Raw genomic sequence first — 18,932 nt, forward strand, 5'->3', positions numbered from 1 at the left:
GAAGGGAGAGTACAGCACAGAGGAGTGATTTGTTTGTTACAATAGCCATCTATGAACCATATAAGAATAATGATAATCTGAACCATATTAGTATAATAAATATCACCAATGGCGTTGACAGTGTCTTCCCATCTGCATTATATCACATCCTCAAGTCCTCCGAGATGAAAGACGAAAAGCCCTTTTTATTCTGAGGGGTTGGCAACTGGGGCAACTGCAAATGGTTTCTTTCATTTGCAAAGTCATCAGATATGTCAGACAATGAACTTTTCCCCTTATCAAGCATGTTATCATGTCATATGCTCCTTGTCCTTCCATAGAGAAATTGTCCATTGCCTGCAGGGGAGCTTTATGCTGCTGTTTTGTGTACAGATGATTACAATATCACTTTAGTTGGGATAATACACTTTTTTCCTGTCATAACACTCATCAGAGACAATAGAGAGGTGACTCATCCATAAATAGTTACTCTGTATGTGTCCACCTCAGCATAGTTTCTGTAGTGTTTAGCAAAGCCATGCTTTTCCAATTAATTCTAATTTCTAATGTTTGTGTTCTAGTGTCAAATAAAATCGCAAAAGCTTCTGCTCCATAAATTGATTCCTGTGATCTGAGCACTGGTATCATTTGAAGAGGATATAATTGCAGAATTTACTTTTTGATTCATCACTGGAGTCATGAAAGCAGAACTATCACATCATCTATCATTTCCTCCAAATTAAAATATTGCAGTAAAACAGACATTCCCAGACATTTCCCCGTCAAATGCCCCTCAGTATTAAGTGATTAGGCAGCCATTCATTCAGCTGTTCACAGTACTGCATCATTCCAAAAAGGCATCTGTCATTGGCAAAGAATTGCCTTTTGGCCATGAATTAAGTCTGATCCAGTTTAATTATCAGACTCAGACTCAGACTCAGACTTTATTGTCATTCAGCCATGAAACATGAGTGAACGAAACACAGTTACCCAGGTCTCGGTGTGTGTGCAGCAGACTAAAATAATAAAAGTAAATAAGTAAGACATAACAAAATAAACATCTGGCAATAAGTACAGTATTGCACATGTATAATAGTATAATGCATCTTCGGTAAAACATCTCTTGTCCTCTATCCATCTGTCTCTTTAAGTGGGATTGCTCGATAAGAGGAGCAGTCAACTGCAGGTTTGTATATATCTTCAGAATCAGCAGCAACTTCATTCAATATTGAAGGAATTTGCAAGAACGTGTATCAATTTCCAATGAAGAAGCTCTTAAATTGCTTTTAGTTTTGTAAAACTCAGGTCTGAATTGGCGCCAGAAGATTAAGACTGCATTTGGTGGTGTGCACGGTGTGTGTGTGTGTGTGTGTGTGTGTGTGTGTGTGTGTGTGTGTGTGTGTGTGTGTGTGTGTGTGTGTGTGTGTGTGTGTGTGTGTGTGTTTGTGTGTGTGTATGTGTGTGTGCTTGGAACAGCAGATAAATACAGACCACAGAGCTGCCATCTATTTGATGCTCTGGCTCTCGGATCACCTTCATGATTCACATATGGCTTATCAGAGACTTGGGCTGCTAATACTTGAACTGGTTGTCCTTTGCAATCTGTGTCCCTAAAAGCCCCAGGGTCACTGCTAATAAAATGCGTTGGATATGGCCCGTCTCTAACTGAGGAAGACCGGGCCAGGTTGTATGAAATGAAATGTTGGGCTGAGACCTTAAGAGGAGGTGAAGTGAGTTGGAAATTAATTAATCATTTGAAAACAAAAACAAACTGAATGAATGAATGAATAAATAAATAAATAAATAAATGCATCCGAAATATTTAAACCGGGTGACTGTATTTCTGGGACTAGAGTTAGATGTATTGGTATCCTTTGCATTATAAACCATATAAATAAGAGACAATCTGTGCTATAATCAAACCAATGGCGCCCTCTAGTGGTAAATCGTATTATTACTGCTGGCAACAACATTTAACTTCCTGTCCAGCGTGGAAGTTTATTTCCATTTCCTTCTTAAATACATTTTGAACACTTTGCAAGTTGTTCGTCATGGGGTTTTATTTTGAAAGACCGGAAGCTTTGCAGATACTCTAATTCACGCCGCATGGACGCCAGTGTGTGGCAGCATGCATAAAAACGGTGAGATTTAAAATCATATCTGTAATGTGGCATGATCGATATGCGACAATATATCTGTGTGGTGTTTTGACGTGAAATGAGCGTGGGGTCACGTCAGTGCACGCGCCCTCTGTCGTCTCCCAGCATGCAACCCTCCAGCTTCGTGTGATGCGTTTTCACTTTCGCTCTTGCGTTTTGCGACCGCTGAACTTCGCGGGCACAAGAGGACACAGTAAGTCGAAATAAACACACACACAACACTGTTAATTCTTGCTTTCAACATTTGAACATAACAGATAATACAACGTCTTCCTTTTTGGGGGGAAAGACACGTTTTTCTAGCGAGTTTTGACAATGAATGACTCGGATGTAATGAAATCGAAACCACTGCGTTTCCACGCCATCTGGAACAACTGGGGTGTAACGTTATTTGTCTTTGATATTTGGATTGGCTTATCAACTGTGCATGTGTGTTGAAAGTCGATTAACTATGTAACCGACTAGGTAACACATGTTTAAACAGGTTAAGGCATTTTTAAAAGTACAGTGACTGAGTCTTTAGTTGACCAAATGGTTACACTTTTACCAGATTCTCTGTTTTTGAGAAATGCTGGATGATTTTATTGCATAGTATATACACATCACTTTGTGTAATTGTTAATCTTTCTTGATGTCTTTGCACTGTCTGACAGGTGAGAGCTTCCTCCTTCCTGTTGCCACCATGTTGGTGCTTCCTGTTGTGCTGCTGCTGCTGCTGGTTCCCTGCGCTCCCTCATCAGGAGCACAGCTACCAGAGCAGCCGAAATCCAAGGAAGCCCCCATAGCCACTAACGGCCAGCCATTCCCCTGGGACCGCATGAGGCTTCCCAAAACCGTCTCCCCCGTTCACTACGACCTCACCTTCCACCCCAACCTGACCAGCCTTGACTTCACCGGCGTGGCTCGTATTCTCCTCGAGGTGCACGAAGACACGAGCGCCGTCATTCTCCACACCAAGGAAATGCACATCTCCAAGGTGCTTCTCCTGGCACCGGAGGGCGCGAGGCCTCTCCGGTTTTTGGAGTACCCTCGTTTCCACCAGCTCGCCCTGCTGTCAGACACGCCGCTGATCCAAGGGAGGAGGTATGAGGTCCAGCTGGAGTTCGCTGCCAACCTGTCTGACAGCTACCACGGTTTCTACAAGGGCAGCTACCGCACCAGCAGTGGGGAGGTCCGGTAAGACAGTGAACTACTTGTATATTTACAGGCATTTTAGCCTCAAGACGTTATGAGCACATTCATTTTGAGGAATTAAGTGTAATTGCTGTGAAGAAACAAGACCATTGCTGAGATCATGGAGGCCACTCTCAGTTGCTATACTGCCTTTTATTGGATATTGCAGCATCCATTGCGGTATTGACTGCTTTACTGCACGCAGGGAAATTGCTTTGTAGCACAAAACTGGAATAGGATGCTGTTCTCCCACAGCAAAAAAAAAGAAAGTGAAAAATTGGATTGTTTCTGGCTGTGGGAGCTGGTAAAACACTGGAGAGGTAGAGGAGAAGGAGCAGCAGCGTTGTCTTTGCAACCGGAAACAATGAATTTATTGGGAAATGTGATTTTAATGTGAGAGAGAGTGAGAACAGTTTTTACTACAGCATGTTATTTTAAACACAATACCACTTAATCCATTAGGATGCTGGCCTCCACCCAGTTTGAAGCCACCAGCGCGCGGGCAGCCTTCCCCTGTTTTGATGAGCCGGCCTTCAAAGCCAACTTCACCATACGGATCATAAGAGAGGCTCGCCACATCGCCATATCCAATATGCCCAAGGTAAACACTTTTAAACCCAAGCTTACATTATTCCAAGTACAGGTGCATCTCCCATCCCAAGACGAATTGTTACAAATATGATTTTTTTTTTTTTTTTTTTTAAGTTAAATTCTGTGCTCATTTTGGCTGTAGAGGTTATGAAGAATGCACTTTTTTCAATATATTAATGTGATTATAGAGTATAACTTTTAATACTTTTTCAATCATCTCAAGCACCGATGTATGTTAACTGCAGGATGAATGTACAGTACGACTCCCACTGTATCTGTATTTCTCAGTTTGTTTTACAGGTTTGCAGTCAGTATGTTAAGCTACTGTTATTTTTAATATCTCTAGATAGGTAATACAGCTTACTCATCCTTACTCGTCTCCACTTTTCTCCACCCGTTTCCCCTCTTTCATTCCCTTTTCCTTTCCTTTCTCCATTTCCTTTACCACAATTCTCTGTTTTTAAGGTGAAAGCAGTGCAGTTGCCAGGTGACTTATTTGAGGATCACTTCGACACCACAGTAAAGATGAGCACTTACCTGGTGGCCTTCATCGTATCTGACTTCCTGTCTGTAAGCAAGACCACCAAACATGGCGTCAAGGTGAGGAGGACTGACATCAGCCATGCCGTTACTTTGTTCTGTCACTCAGAAGTGGTTATTTAGTGTCACAGGCTTTTATACAATGAATATTTGATTTTTTTTTTTTCAAGAATAGGATTCTATGCAGTTGCTTGTGGTAATCAGGATGCTACAGTAGTTAGCAATCGCTTTGTTTTCCCCCTGTGTTTTATTCCGATGTATATTTACTGCTTTGGTGAAACCATTTCCACAGTATATATGGGTAACTGTAAGTCACAAATCTCTATACAATAGAGAACATATAGGCACTATCATGATAATAGCCAGGAGGGTGTTTAACCACTGTGATTTCCATCAGATTTCAGTCTATGCTGTACCTGAGAAGATTGACCAGACAGCCTTTGCGTTGGATGCTGCTGTCAAGCTGCTGGACTTCTACGATGACTACTTTGATATTCCTTACCCGCTGCCCAAACAAGGTCAGTGGGAATACAATATTGTCACACAAATATAGCCTCACTGTAGCCTCACGCAGATGAAGTCTAACATGTTGAGACCTGTTTGTATCCTGGGAAGGTTGTGTGTACAACACTGAAGTAAATGCAGTTACTGTTGCTGCTCGAGCTGCAATTTTTGTGCAGACCCACATCTAGAATTAACTATTATGATCAGTTCTTTTCAGGTCTTACTTTATTACTTACTTCTTACTTATTTACAGTATATGTAAGAAAATTTTAAAATTTCAATCAAGGCATGTAAGAGTGCAAGTGTACTGTGCTGTGACATTAGATGTAACAGAAAATTTTTGTGATCTTAGGCATCAAAGATAAAGAGAAGGAATAATGGCAGGACGATGTGGTTCACTGGAGACATGTAGGATTTCTTGAAGGCAGAAAGTACACACTAACTACAGAGTGTATTCCTCATCTTCAGGCTTTGTATAAACACATGTTTTAGAGGACAATTGAAGAGATTCATAGATGGACAATGAGATTAACTTGGCATTTTTACTTATATTTATGAACTTGCTGTTATTTCTACAGACCTGGCTGCTATCCCTGACTTCCAGTCAGGCGCTATGGAGAACTGGGGACTGACCACCTACCGAGAAGCAGGCCTCCTCTTTGACCCTGCAAAGTCCTCAGCTTCAGACAAACTGGGTATCACCATGGTCATCGCTCATGAGCTCGCGCACCAGGTAGCTGCCTCAGTCTGTTTTGTGTATCAGTGGGCCTGCTGCCCTGGGCTAGTGGGGCTCAGCCTGGCAGGTTAGGGAGATGAAATGGTTTTGCAGAGGCTGCATGATTTATAGATTGTAATGACATGGACTTCTAATAGAAAAATATATCCTGTGTGTCCTGTGTCTCATTTGCAGTTTCAGATAAGTACAAATGTGAGTGCTTTGCATTAAATGAACACTTTTCAACTTCCAGCCCAGCCTCCAGTAAATTAAGAAAAATACCCTGAAACGACAAAATAAAAATGTCTAGCTGTTCAGTTCATCATTCTGTTCCTTGTTTCCCATATTAAGGTGATAATAATCACTTCGCTTATAATAGCTTTTTGATCATAACAACATTGGGAACCACTGTCTTATGTCATGGCCTAATTATTAGAAGTCTGGTGTGTGGAAACAAATCTTCTTTGCATGCTTTGTACACTACAGCTCAAAAGTCCTGAGCACTTATATGCCTTAGCCCTGCCTAATTTGTGTATATGGAAGTTGTGTTCATGTGCTCTCTCTCCTGTGCAGTGGTTTGGGAACCTGGTGACCATGGAGTGGTGGAATGACCTGTGGCTCAATGAGGGCTTTGCCAAGTTCATGGAGTTCATCTCTGTTGACATCACCTACCCAGAGCTGCACGTGGTGAGAGCCAAGCACAGAGAACACACAGACTCCCAGTGTCTCACACAAAGCGTGTGAATCGGCACACTGAGCGGCCCAGACGGCCACCCAGACACCCTTTCAGACATATTCGCAATAGCCTGTTGTCCTGATTTGCATGTCTGCTCTCTACAGTTCTCTGTATCTCTTTCACTATACTCTCTTTTGTCTTCTCCATCTCTTTCTGCTCAATTCAAAACCGTTTTTTGATAATCAATAAACGTCAGCGTTACTTGCAACATGGATAGCGTGGATGGCAATCAAGCATGTCACACAGTAATCATGGCATCATTAAGATGTTGGAAGTATCTATTCATTTGTAATACATTTGTAGAGATTTGAAGATACCTGGGATCTCTGTTGTTTGGGCTATTCAGTTCAAGAATGCACGTGACATTTTACCTCCATACAGTTTGACATGAGCATCTACTGTGCTGTATATAGGATGAACATTAGCATTGACAATATTTTTACAGGCATGCCTTTCAAACCTTTCCAACTATCTTTCTTTCTGCCTCTCACCCTACCTTTCATCCTTTTTTTCTCCGTGTGTCTTTCTCTCTCTCTTCCTCTCCCCTTCTCTCAGGATGACTTTTTCCTGGGGAAATGTTTTGAGGCCATGGAGGTGGACTCCCTCAGCTCGTCCCATCCAATCTCCACCCCTGTTGAAAACCCTGCCCAGATCCAGGAGATGTTCGATGATGTGTCGTACGACAAGGTTGGTTTGCCTCCCCTTTGTTCCCTCATCACCATGACAGAGCCAAACAGAGCCCCTCCCTCCCTCAGTCACCTATCTCCCATTCATTCAATACAGATTCATTTTCATATTAGATCCATACAGGTGTCCCACTTTTTACTGCATTCTTGCTGAATGCCTGCTGCAGTTTGACCCAATCCATGCAAATCAAATATCTCTCTCTCCTACTGTCATTTACAAATTGAATGAGGCAGTCTGGTAAGTAGTGGCTTGTGAGACAGTAGGATTTTTTTGAGTACACAAATTTTAGTCTACCACATTCAAGAAAAAAAATGTGTGCACTGCTAATGCAGGATGGATGTAGGATGAATGCGTGAAGGAGAAATGTGCTCATGAAAATATCTCACCCCTACCCTCCAAAAGCATGCAGAATCCTTTTCAGTGAGTGTATTTTTTTTTTTTCTGTTTATTTTCAGGGGGCTTGTATCTTGAATATGCTGCGCGACTTCCTGACACCCGAGGCTTTTGAGATCGGCATTATCCGATACCTGAAGCGCTACAGCTACCAGAACACTGTCAACAGCCACCTCTGGGACAGCCTGACTAATGTGAGTTGTGTGTGTGTGTGTGTGTGTGTGGGTGGAAGGGTTATCAATGGTGTTGTGTGATATATAGTAAAAATATCTATCACAATGTACAGATGCACTGATTCCAATACTGGTATCCGTGTTCCATGTTTTTTCTTTGTTTGTTTGTTTGTTTGTTTGTTTAGTTTAGTTTAGATTAGTTTAAGTTTTATGTTGTAATTTCAGAAAACAGTTGACAGTGTCCTATATTTTGTTAAATCAGTGGAGCCAGTTCAAATGTTGGAAATAAATAAATCAGCACTCTGCTTTTTTAAATTGCAGTAATGTAAAAAGTCCTAGTGTTGGTACTTATGACTTGTGAGTACCCTGAAGTGTCCTATTGGTACTCAGTCTGATAAAGATGGTATCAGTGCATGCCTATCAAAGTGTGCAATATCATATCAAACAAGTATTTAATATTTTGTTAATGTTGTGCAACTAATTGGCACACATTTGCGTCTGTTCTTAGATGAATGGTAATGAGTGCATTTGATTTAAGACCAGAGTGAATGTGAGTTGAAACAAGTTGTTGTGATGCTCAATAAATATTTTAGTCATTGTGGATAGAAAGCTGAATCACAATATGCCTGGAAAATAAAGCAATATATTTTGTCAATGTTGTGCACTGGAGGTCCCATTTTCAAACTTGTGGTTTTTCACTCCTCAACCTCAGCTATAGTGGTTGTATTACCTTTCACCACTAGAGGGCAGGCTAAACACTTGCAAACTATCAAAAGTCACAGCCTTCTTGGCGTTTTCACAGTGGAATATGGGAATATTCGTCACAGAAGTTTCTATTATGAATATATTGCACAAAAACAACTTTCTCATATAATTTATAGGTCAACATGTTATTATCAAAATATACAATGCCTCTGTGTTATGCCTGCATTCACAGATGATGGCTGATGTAGCCAAGGAAGTGTGATCTTTTCTGATAGCCTCTCTGACCATAAAATTATTTTACACTGTCATGTTAGTGTGGAGTATGATGTTAGTTTGTGCATTTATCATTTAGTAACCTAGCTTGATCATGGAAGTTCTAAATATATGTTTTAATTTTTGCTCACAGAGTAATTATGGGGCTAATACTGGTCTTGACTCAATATTATAAATTGGATATAGTTTATTTTCCTCCCTGTTTAGCGATATTAATACCAAACCCAAAACTTTAGTTGCATTAGGTTGAAACATACATCATATGGACTGTGGTATGTTCGTGGTCCTGTCAGAGTATTTTTATAAGCATTAGTATCTGCATTTTTATGATTTTGTGTGAAAACCTGATGTGTCTCCTCACTAGATCTGCCACTCAGATGATCTGGACGAGGGCCGAATAAAACACAAGGAATTCTGCTCCAAGAGCAAAGTCCAGTCTGGAGCCTCTGTAAGTGTTCATGATAAACATCAAGTGGTTTTAACCTAGCTGCTTGTAGGGTTTAACAGCTGTACATGCTCACTGAGTCATTATGTACTCTACTCTACTCATTATGTACTGTGTGTGTGTGTGTGTGTGTGTGTGTGTGTGTGTGTGTATGGACATGTAGAAGTGGTATTCTGATGATGAGCTGGACGTCAGGACCATCATGGAGAGCTGGACCCTGCAGGAGGGCTTCCCTCTGGTCACGGTGGAGGTCAGAGGTCGCGAGGTCAGGCTCACTCAGGAGCGTTACTTGAAGACAGACGACCCCTCCCTCACTGAAGGGTAAATTGTTGCATTGGGAGCACTTCAGGCAGATAGTTTTACATGGCCAGTTCTTTTCCAATAGTTTTTGAATAGCTGCACTACATTGGCAGCTGCTGTCCGTCTTGCTGCATTATGTCTCTCTACCAGATGGCCAAGGTGCCACACCATCTCTGTAACTTCTGTCTTATTAATGGGAGCAACACTTTCATTTATTCCCACACGCTCCCTGTTAGGGATGACGAAAAACAGCAGCAGTAGTACACACACCCCCAGTGAGCAGTTTAACCTCTGCTGTGGCTACATATTCAGCTGTAGCATTTGATTTTTTTAATTTCCTGTAACAGTCATTGTGTGTTGATAGATTCCTGTGGCAGATCCCTCTCACCTACGTGACCAGCGCCTCCAGCACCGTTCATCGCTTTCTGCTCAAGACCAAGACTGGTGAGATTTTTATTAAAGGCTGGTCATTGGATTGCTATGATGCACTTTTTCCATCCTTCATGCAAATCATTTGCATTGGCAATTTTTAGCTCAAGGCCCTGCCCATAAAATCCTATCCTCTCTGTGGCAATACACAATGGCTGCAGACCTCATTCAGATTGTTTGTATGAACAGTTAAGGATCTGATAAAGCATTTAACAGAATGAATATATATATATATATATATATATATATATATATATATTGAGAGAGAGAGCGAGAGATTGATATAAATGTACATAAACAATAACAACATAGTTAAATACTATTCATGGTATTTACATGCTATATTGCAACCATCATGGCTCCCCAGGTTGAGAATCAGTGCAGCACACACTCATTCAGAGATCAAAGATGTAACATTGAATAAGCCGATCTTGTCCTCCTCCCTGCAGATGTCCTGTACCTGCCGGAGGAGGTGGACTGGGTGAAGTTTAATGTGAAAATGAACGGCTACTACATGGTTCACTATGAAGGTGAGGGATGGAGCTCAATCATCAAACTGCTACAGCACAACCACACGGCCCTGAGCAGCAACGACCGCGCCAGCCTCATCAACAATGTCTTCCAGCTGGTCAGGTCAGTCAAAATCCTAAAATCCTGCCCATGACATCTGCCAGTGGTAGCCAGTAAAGACATCAGTCCTACTTCCTCTGTGGAGGCAGAGCTGCATGGAATCATCAAATTAATTAATTTAAAATGATATTTTCTAATAAAATCATTAATGATGATCGCACGCCAACGTGGCAGGTAAAATTGAAGGACGGACATGGCAGCTATAATTGACCAAAGCTGAAGTATCGGTCTGGCAGCTGATGTAAATTTCAAGCGCTTGGTGTGTGTTTCAGTGTGGGGAAGGTGAGGCTGGACACGGCTCTGGATCTGTCCCTCTACCTGTCCAGAGAGACTGAAATCATGGCTGTGACACAGGGCCTTGGGGAGCTGGTTCCCCTCTACAAACTAATGGAGAAGAGAGACATGATGGCTCTTGAGAACCAGATGAAGGTTGGTGAAGACTGAAGATCTGACATGTTAACGGGCTTCACAGGCGACGTCATTGCCTGGAGGTGGACAGTAACTCCATGCACTGAAGTGTGGCACAGTCTCATAATTTAGCACTTGTATTTGTGCTGTTTATGTATATCTGGTTAACACTTTTGATTTGATTTTAACAAAAAAGTTTTGAGGTACTGGCACTATTTCTATGGGAGACTTAATTCTTTTACTCCACAACATTTCAGAGGGAAATATAGTACTTTTTACTCCTCTACATTTAACTAACTGCTGTAGTTACTAGGGTATTTGCAGAATGAGGTTTTGCATGAAAAAAAAATGCTGTAAACTCATAAAATATGATTTATTATGAGTTTTAACTACCTAGCAGCATATACAGTGCACCAGCTGCTAAGTCACCCTTAAGTGGTTAAATAAAGACTAGCACTGAGCACATTTAATGCTAGCAAATCATTCCCTGTAACTTCTGATGGCTCAAAGAAAGCAGTAACAGTTACTCTGGAGGGCGGTGCAATGTCAGCAAGCATTCAGTAGAAATGGGATTTAAGCACACGGTGGTTTTATTTGTATTGTATCTTTTCCCAGGGTTACATTGTGGATCTGTTCCGGGGGTTAATCGACCGTCAGGAGTGGAGCGACGCAGGCTTGGTGTCTGAGAGGGTGCTGAGGAGCTACCTGCTGCTCTTTGCCTGCGTCAGGAACCACCCTCCCTGTTTGGCCACCGCCATCGAGCTCTTTAACAAGTGGAGGGACTCGGACGGCAATATGAGGTCAGGACTCGCAGCAGACAGTCCTGCAGTATCACCAAGGCTCTACACTTCACTCTCCTTTATGTTTTGATGGTTATTTGGTTATGAGTTTGCATCCAGGTGCCACAATCTCTAGATGAGGACAGGAAACGTTTGTTTTCCTTTTCAGTACTTTACCACTGAGGTAGATTTTTAAAGCAGAAAGGATGATTGGTCACATGCCAAAGTGGTTGGAAGAATAGTTGAACCGCCTACAGCAAAAAAAAAAAAATCACTGGTTTTTAGGTGGTGATGTTTTGCCACCCTGTCTTAGAGTTTTGCACCATCTAAAAATCTCACCTCTGGCTCTCAATCTTTCCATTTCCATTTTCAAAAGACTGTCTCTTACTATTTTACTGCTGTTCACACAATGAATGATTTTAATCCAACCAAGCCAATCATATCAGATGTTATGACTACACTGAGCTATACTGGAAATGGTGATCCCTGCTCTCAAAACCATTCTGTGATTTTTTTTTTTTTCCAGTCTCCCCACTGATGTCAGCTTGGCTGTGTTTGCTGTTGGAGCCCGGACGCCAGAGGGGTGGGACTTCCTGTTTGAGAAGTATCGTAGTTCTCAGCAAACAGGCGTCAAGAGCCGCATTAAGTCTGCTCTCTCCATCAGCCCGCTGCAGGATAAGCTCAAGTGGTGTGTAAATTACATGCAGTGGAATATAAGAATACATCTTAGTAAAAGTCGAGAGACCTGTCATTTTTAAAACTGTCCTGTATTATAGTGGATATTCTCTCTTGTCTCTCTCTCTTCTACCATTTTCCTCTCTCTCTCTGTAGGATGATGGAGCAGAGCCTGCATGGTGAAGTGATGAAGACTCAGGACCTTCCATCTGTGGTCGTCTCTATCAGCAAGAACCCCCGTGGCTACAAGCTGGCCTGGGACTTCCTCCGCGCCAACTGGCACGCTCTAATCAAGAAGTCAGTGTCTGGTCTTACTCCATCTTATAGTTAGGTTTCTGCCTTTGTTTTAGTTCAAATCAACATGGAAATTGTACTTGTAGAGCTGGGTTAGGGGATGACTTACTCCCTCACAAATAGCCGTTTGTCATTTTCCCTCCCAGATTTTTGCAATTGTAATCAGATTTCTGCAATTTGAGGCGCTGGAGTTTGACCTGTCAGTTAAGGGGCCATTTCTCAAACCTCCAGGTTACCATATTAAATCAGAGTTCTCGAGCTATCAGGCTTAGACTTTACCTGTGGAGAAGAATGAAGGCACTTCCAAATTTCAGATTAAACAGATGTTTATTCAGGCAAATACCTACTGCAAATGACTGACAACATGAAGTAGTGATAAAATGTCTTAATGCTGCACTTCAGGAGTAAATAACAGACTGTATTGTTTTCTTTATACATGTCATTGTGTTAGGGGTAAAATAGTCAGAATTTAAGATATCCTACATGCCCCCTAGTGTTCGTTAATAGACATGTTATCCTAGAAGAAGCCCATATATTGATATTTGGAAAATACTGCAATCTAAAGAACCCCAAAATGTGTTGAGTTTGTGTGCTTTGGAGTGTGTGATTGTGTGTTTTCTGATCTCGTAGGTTTGACCTGGGCTCCCACTCCATAGCACACCTGGTGACTGGGGTGACCGGCCAGTACTCCACCAGGGAGATGCTGGATGAGGTAAGCTCCTTATTGTGCAGGCCTCTTTTGCTCAATAATTTTGATTTAAAAAAAATAAGAGCAGTAGCATATTCCTGTCAGCAAAGGGTAAAAATGTAAATTGTGGCATCCTTGTTGTTCTGGGTTTGAATCTGAGTTGAGACCTTTCTCTTCTCTCAGTACTGTCAACTATTCAAAGCAGAAATGCCCAAAACATTTAATTTTTACATATTTCAAGCAGCTGAACAGCACTTTGCTGTAATTATTGCTAATAAAATAACCCTGAATATGATGATAGATATTATGATCACACTTATGCTTCATGATTATCAGTCGTGTGTTACTTCATTGTATTTTTTTCAAACATCTTGACTATTTTCCACCATAGGTGCCACGCTCCATGTGATGAAATGAAATCTGACTAAATTTGTCAGTTACATATTGTGGAAACTTCCCATGTCATCAACTATTATTATTAAATGATCTATTATTAGTTTATCCTAGATTTTCAAGTCTTCCTACCCTGTGTGTGCTCAGGTGCGAAGCTTCTTCGATTCCCTGACTGAGGAGACAGGCTCAGAGATGAGGTGCATCCAGCAGACCTACGAGACCATCGAGGAAAACATTCGCTGGATGGACACCCACCTCCCTCTGCTGCAGGCCTGGCTGAACAGACACAAGGCCAGTTCCTGTGCACCGCCACAGCCACATGAGGATTTGTAGGTCCAGAGGAAAGAGAGGCATCTGTGGAGTGGAGAGAATTGTCCCTCAGTGCAGAAACTACACTCTAAAAACTCACCAGGGGTTCATGGGGGATTCTGCTTGTGCCATGAAGAAACACTGATGTCTGCAGTGTCCAACAACCTTTTTATAAATGGTTTCTTCAAGAGACCTTATGGGGCTCCCTTGTGGCACAAGAACCTTTTTTTTTTTTTTTAAAAGTGTAGTCTCTCCAATGGTAGTGCCCTGCGATGGCACTGATGCCTGGATATTTCTGTTCAAAGCCGTGAACGGGACTTTAAACTTACTTTAAGCAAGTAAGTAAAGTTTATTTGCTGTAGCACCTTTCACAAATGTCACAAAGTGGTTCACGAAAGTAAAATATAAAAAAAAAAAATGACCTTAAAACAAAGAAACAATAAAAATATCAGCAACAAAAAGAACGAAGAAGATTACAACGAGTTGACATCCTGAGGCGAGACATCATGAAGCCAGTTTGAATAAATAAACTGAGCCTGTAGTTGCTTTGAAAATCTTCAACAGAGATTGTATCTCCAAAGATACCGTAGATTCCTCTGTGTTGGAGCCACAGCTTCAAAGGCACAATCTCCTTTTGTTTTTAGTCGAGCTTCGATCAGATTCATTTTAGCCTCTCTGATCTCTTTTCACGCTGTTTTACCCGACAGGAAACAGTCAACAAATTAACATAAGGCATGAACTGTTGGGGCCATTGTGGATTTTAAATTCCAAAATTGACAAACATAAATTACTTTTCATCTACATTTCTACAATGGAATAGCCCCTTCAAAGGATGGATGGTCACCTGCCAGAGTGACAGATTGATAGAGTTGAGTTGAATTTGCCTGCATTTGGTTGTGTTTTTGTTAATTTTCTGCCTTATTAACAGGTTCGGGTAGTTTCTCTTCTCTTCGCTATTATTTCTGCATATTTTGTCTGCTTCTGTGTTGTCATTTTTGTCTTTTTATTGGATTTTTTTTATGGTTGCTGTCTTCTGTATAGATAATTTATTTGTCGATCATTTTTGTGCAGTGCTTCAGCTGTCCATTTATTACCCGATCATAGCTTTTTCTTTCTCTTTTGTTGGTGCTGACCATAGGCTTTAATCTGAGGTTCATGTTGTCTTGCGTATAATGGCCCTACCTGTGACCTCTTCCTTGTTACAACTAACAGACTGAGAAGTTGTTAAAGTAGATCAGTCGAAGGAGCGTGTCCAAGACACAAAATAAAATGCAAACCAGCGGACTAGGTGCAGCCAGTCAGGAACGCTTAGGTGGTCAACAGGCCACAGCTGTACATTTCCAAAAATGTACCTGTCACTTCTTTACTACCCAGTTAAATTTATAGAATATAAAAGGTACCGCAGTTATAAAAATAATAATAATAAAAATTTACTCCTTGTCAGATACATACCTAATTTCACTGTGTGCCTTTAATGGTCAAACAGCTATTTAAAATATACCTGCGCATCCAAGCTCAGTCAAATATCACCAGCATTTTCCTGTTTGGCTGAAAACAACAAAAAAAGATGAAATAAGGTATCATTAAGCATGGGATAGAACACGATTATCACCAGTTCCAGCAACTGGAGTATCAGGAAAGGCCGACTGTAAAATTTAAATTTTAAAAATCATACAGAGGCTGCTAATATTATGTTATTTTTTCATTTTTTAATATTGAATTTCCTGCCTGTCACTGTAACAGCACTGGTGCTGAAGCTAAGGATCAGCTGTATTGACATCAGCACAGTGCTGTGGTTGATAGTGGTCAATACAGATACCAAGGCTCTTCATAGCAGGAAAAGAAGTTGAGTCACACTTGTTTGATTTCTTATGTGTGTGCAGTAAGTGTGTGTGTATATGTGTGTGTGTGTGTGTGTGTGTGTTTTTTAATTTGCCTTAAAAGAAAAATAGAGAAGTTGAGGCACTGCTGTATTTTTTGGCTCCATAAATTTCTTCATCTTAGAAGATCATGAGCTTTTTTCAATGACGTTTGACGTTAATGTACCAAGATTTATGGGTGTGAGTGCAGCTGTAGCCACTGTAGAAGCCCTCCTTTATGTCCTCTCTACAAATGGGTTAATGAATGTGATTCATTAGAGACATTAATATATTGCAGCTCTCAATTCTGCCCTCTCAACCAACTAGTTACCAGACAATTGCTTATAGCTTTGGGCAGATGAAAAGAAAGCAAAACTTGGAGAGGAGGACAGTAGCAGCAGTAAAATAAATAAGCTGTAAAAGGTGGGAGCTTCTATAATGACTACATCTGAATGAATCATGAAACCACCGGCACTTCAAGGCAAACAAAACCTTTCTTATTGCACTTGACAGATCCCTATTTTGTTGTCGTGTAACCGACTTAAATTTATTTTCAATTTAAGGAGGCACTGTTTTATATTTTTAGGAGACCACCTCAAATGTTTGGGTACTCCTTTAAGCTGTTCATATTTTACTTGCCAGTGCTCAAAATTTGTGAAGATAAATATGAATTCTGAAACCAGTGGTCCTCGGTAAAAAGCTTTGTTGAGATACTTCATTAGTACCACTAGATTTATATTGATAGGCTTTGATTTATTTAAGGTTTTTCATCACTTTGCACAGGTGTACGCTGTCATTTGTCGTGCCACTGTAACATCCCTGTTTTGTTGAACAAGATTCCTTACGTTTCTGTTCTGTTTCTGTTCTGCATTTTCTAAACTGAAAATGTGTCTTGAATAAAATGCCTTCTTCTTAAATTGTGAACAGTAAAATAAAAAAGAAATGACTCTTCCATTTGCTTCCATTTCCATTTGTGGTTATTTGCACAGGGTAGCAAATAACCACAATAACCACCGGCCTAAAATTATGGTGAGATATGAAACCTTATTTGCCCCAGTATTTAATTGAAACAAATTACATATTATCCTTATAGTGAACATGACAAACTCATTGATGTTCTCCCCTCATTATTATTATTATTATTATTATTATTTATTTATTTATTTATTTATTTTTGCATAAGGTATGGCCACCTTCTGTGTATCACATACACAGACACACACTTGTATGGACTGATGTAATCCATCAGTCCATACATGTGTGTGTCTGTGTATGTGATACAGCATAAGATTTTGTCCTTTTCATGGCCCTGGACCTGAGGTGGCAGGACAAAGTGCCTGAATCAGAAGCTGCAGTGTGATGTTTTTTCTTTGACTGTGACTCTGGAGCACCAGTATTAGGGTTAGGGGTTAGCGTTAGTTACTTTTTCATTCTTTCAGGGTCTTTTGTTTTTACTGTACCTTCTCTTCTGCTGCTGTTTCTAAGGCAGCCTCTCTCTGTCAGCTGAGTCATGCTGGAGAATGGTGGCTGTTGCTGTAAATGCAGCCATAAAATCTTCCTGATGGACCTTTAGCACATCCTGATAAAACACACCCATCGACTGATAAAACACACACACACACACACACACGCACATAAATGCATATACATCATGCATACATACACATATGTCCTAATACACTACATACACAAACTCGCACACATAAGCACAGCTAGATATGACGCCCCTTCAACCTCAGAGATGAACTTGCAAAACATCTGGTTGTGTATGGACATACACCCAAACACACGCATATTCGAGATTTTAAATGTGGGTGACATACACACATACACCCCGCCCCCTTCACAGCACACCCACAATAGAAACTGTACTCTGCTCCTGTGTTTTCCCTCCCAGTCCTACACCTGAGGAAAGCCATCTTAGAAGAGGTAAGCCCCCTTTAGATCGTCTCATTATATTACATTCTGTTTTGTTTCCTCTTCATTAGACTTGAATTATTGGAAATTGTTGGAAACTGAAAGAGCTGGTCATTTTTGGTGATTTTGAACTTATTATGAAGTATAAATTTATACCACAGTTTATACAGACTTAGCCCTGGTTCCTTCCAGTCTGTTACTGGACTACTGCCCACTGAGCCTTTACTCTACTTTGTGAATTTTGATTTTGAATGTACTTTTAGTGAACATTGATGGCATTTTCCTGTCCTTCCTTTACGGAGACACCTTCTTATATATACTTCTCATAAAGAAAGGTAATGGTAGATCACCAGTTATGTTTTTTGTTACCTTGTTCTTATGCAGTCATATAAAATCGAGATGACATAACACAACCAAAGGCCTGTTGGCGGGGTATTATCCGCCAGCCGCCATTAATGATAATTTGCTGGCGAGTGTGTCAACTGTGCTAGTTTGGCAAACCAATCGGCAGGTGTAAATAGTGAAACTATGTTTTACATTGAAGTTAAATGTAAAAACACACCTACTGCCCTGGCAGTATATAACTGATGTTAATTAGTTTTTTGTATCTGTTTGCAGTAACTATATGGTAACTTTGAGCATTGGTTGTCAGAATGGGATCTAGGAGCTTCATTTAATTTCACAGTTTTTTTCACTGGAAATTGTTATGATACAAAAATGTATTAAGGAGTATTTAACATCATTGTAATCTCACTGCTTTCAACACAACACCATCCAAAATATCTTTTCATGTCATCATCCCAAGGACAAATTACTTAAAATGGGGGGGTCTGCATGTTAATGAAAGTCAACTTGGGGGTGTGTAACACGAAAAGGTTTGAAAACCCCTGGCTTAGTTACTCTCAGTAGCAAGATTCTCTGACCAACCTGCCTCTTAAGACATTTTAACTGTGTAAACTGTAAATGGTCCTCCATGTGTTCTAGCAGCTACTCTAGAAGTCCAGAAAAAATCCATGATGACATTCCTCAGCCTATAGTTTTACAGTATCTTACCCCTTTAGTTATGAAGCCAAACTGCAGCAGTAGTTCTGTATCTGCATGCAAGAAAAAGTCTGACCTCTCCAGCATTTATGTTTGTGTCTGTGCCTGCACTGTAGGTTCGAAAATGAAGTTATTTC

General features: G+C 40.7%; 1 protein-coding gene across 1 annotated transcript; it reads left to right on the forward strand.

The window, feature by feature from the left end:
- Positions 1–2,175: 2,175 nt before the first annotated feature.
- erap1b (endoplasmic reticulum aminopeptidase 1b) lies at positions 2,176–16,754 on the forward strand. Its single transcript, XM_030060734.1, has 19 exons — positions 2,176–2,331; positions 2,792–3,314; positions 3,774–3,912; positions 4,368–4,502; positions 4,840–4,960; positions 5,525–5,679; positions 6,235–6,348; positions 6,953–7,084; positions 7,540–7,671; positions 8,993–9,076; positions 9,237–9,394; positions 9,738–9,817; positions 10,252–10,435; positions 10,705–10,861; positions 11,456–11,640; positions 12,146–12,307; positions 12,451–12,591; positions 13,219–13,300; positions 13,817–16,754. The coding sequence occupies exons 1-19, from the start codon at positions 2,268–2,270 to the stop codon at positions 14,000–14,002; spliced, it is 2,934 nt and encodes a 977-aa protein (XP_029916594.1). The 5' UTR covers positions 2,176–2,267; the 3' UTR covers positions 14,003–16,754.
- Positions 16,755–18,932: the final 2,178 nt, after the last annotated feature.

Source organism: Myripristis murdjan, chromosome 9 (genome assembly GCF_902150065.1).
Source record: "Myripristis murdjan chromosome 9, fMyrMur1.1, whole genome shotgun sequence".
NCBI classification, from domain to species: domain Eukaryota; kingdom Metazoa; phylum Chordata; class Actinopteri; order Holocentriformes; family Holocentridae; genus Myripristis; species Myripristis murdjan.

Coding starts and splice junctions, on each gene's coding strand:
- erap1b (XM_030060734.1), top strand. CDS start 2,268: ATGCGTTTTCACTTTCGCTCTTGCGTTTTGCGACCGCTGAACTTCGCG. Junction 9,395..9,737: donor GACCCCTCCCTCACTGAAGG/GTAAATTGTTGC, acceptor GTGTGTTGATAG/ATTCCTGTGGCAGATCCCTC. Junction 10,862..11,455: donor CTCTTGAGAACCAGATGAAG/GTTGGTGAAGAC, acceptor ATCTTTTCCCAG/GGTTACATTGTGGATCTGTT.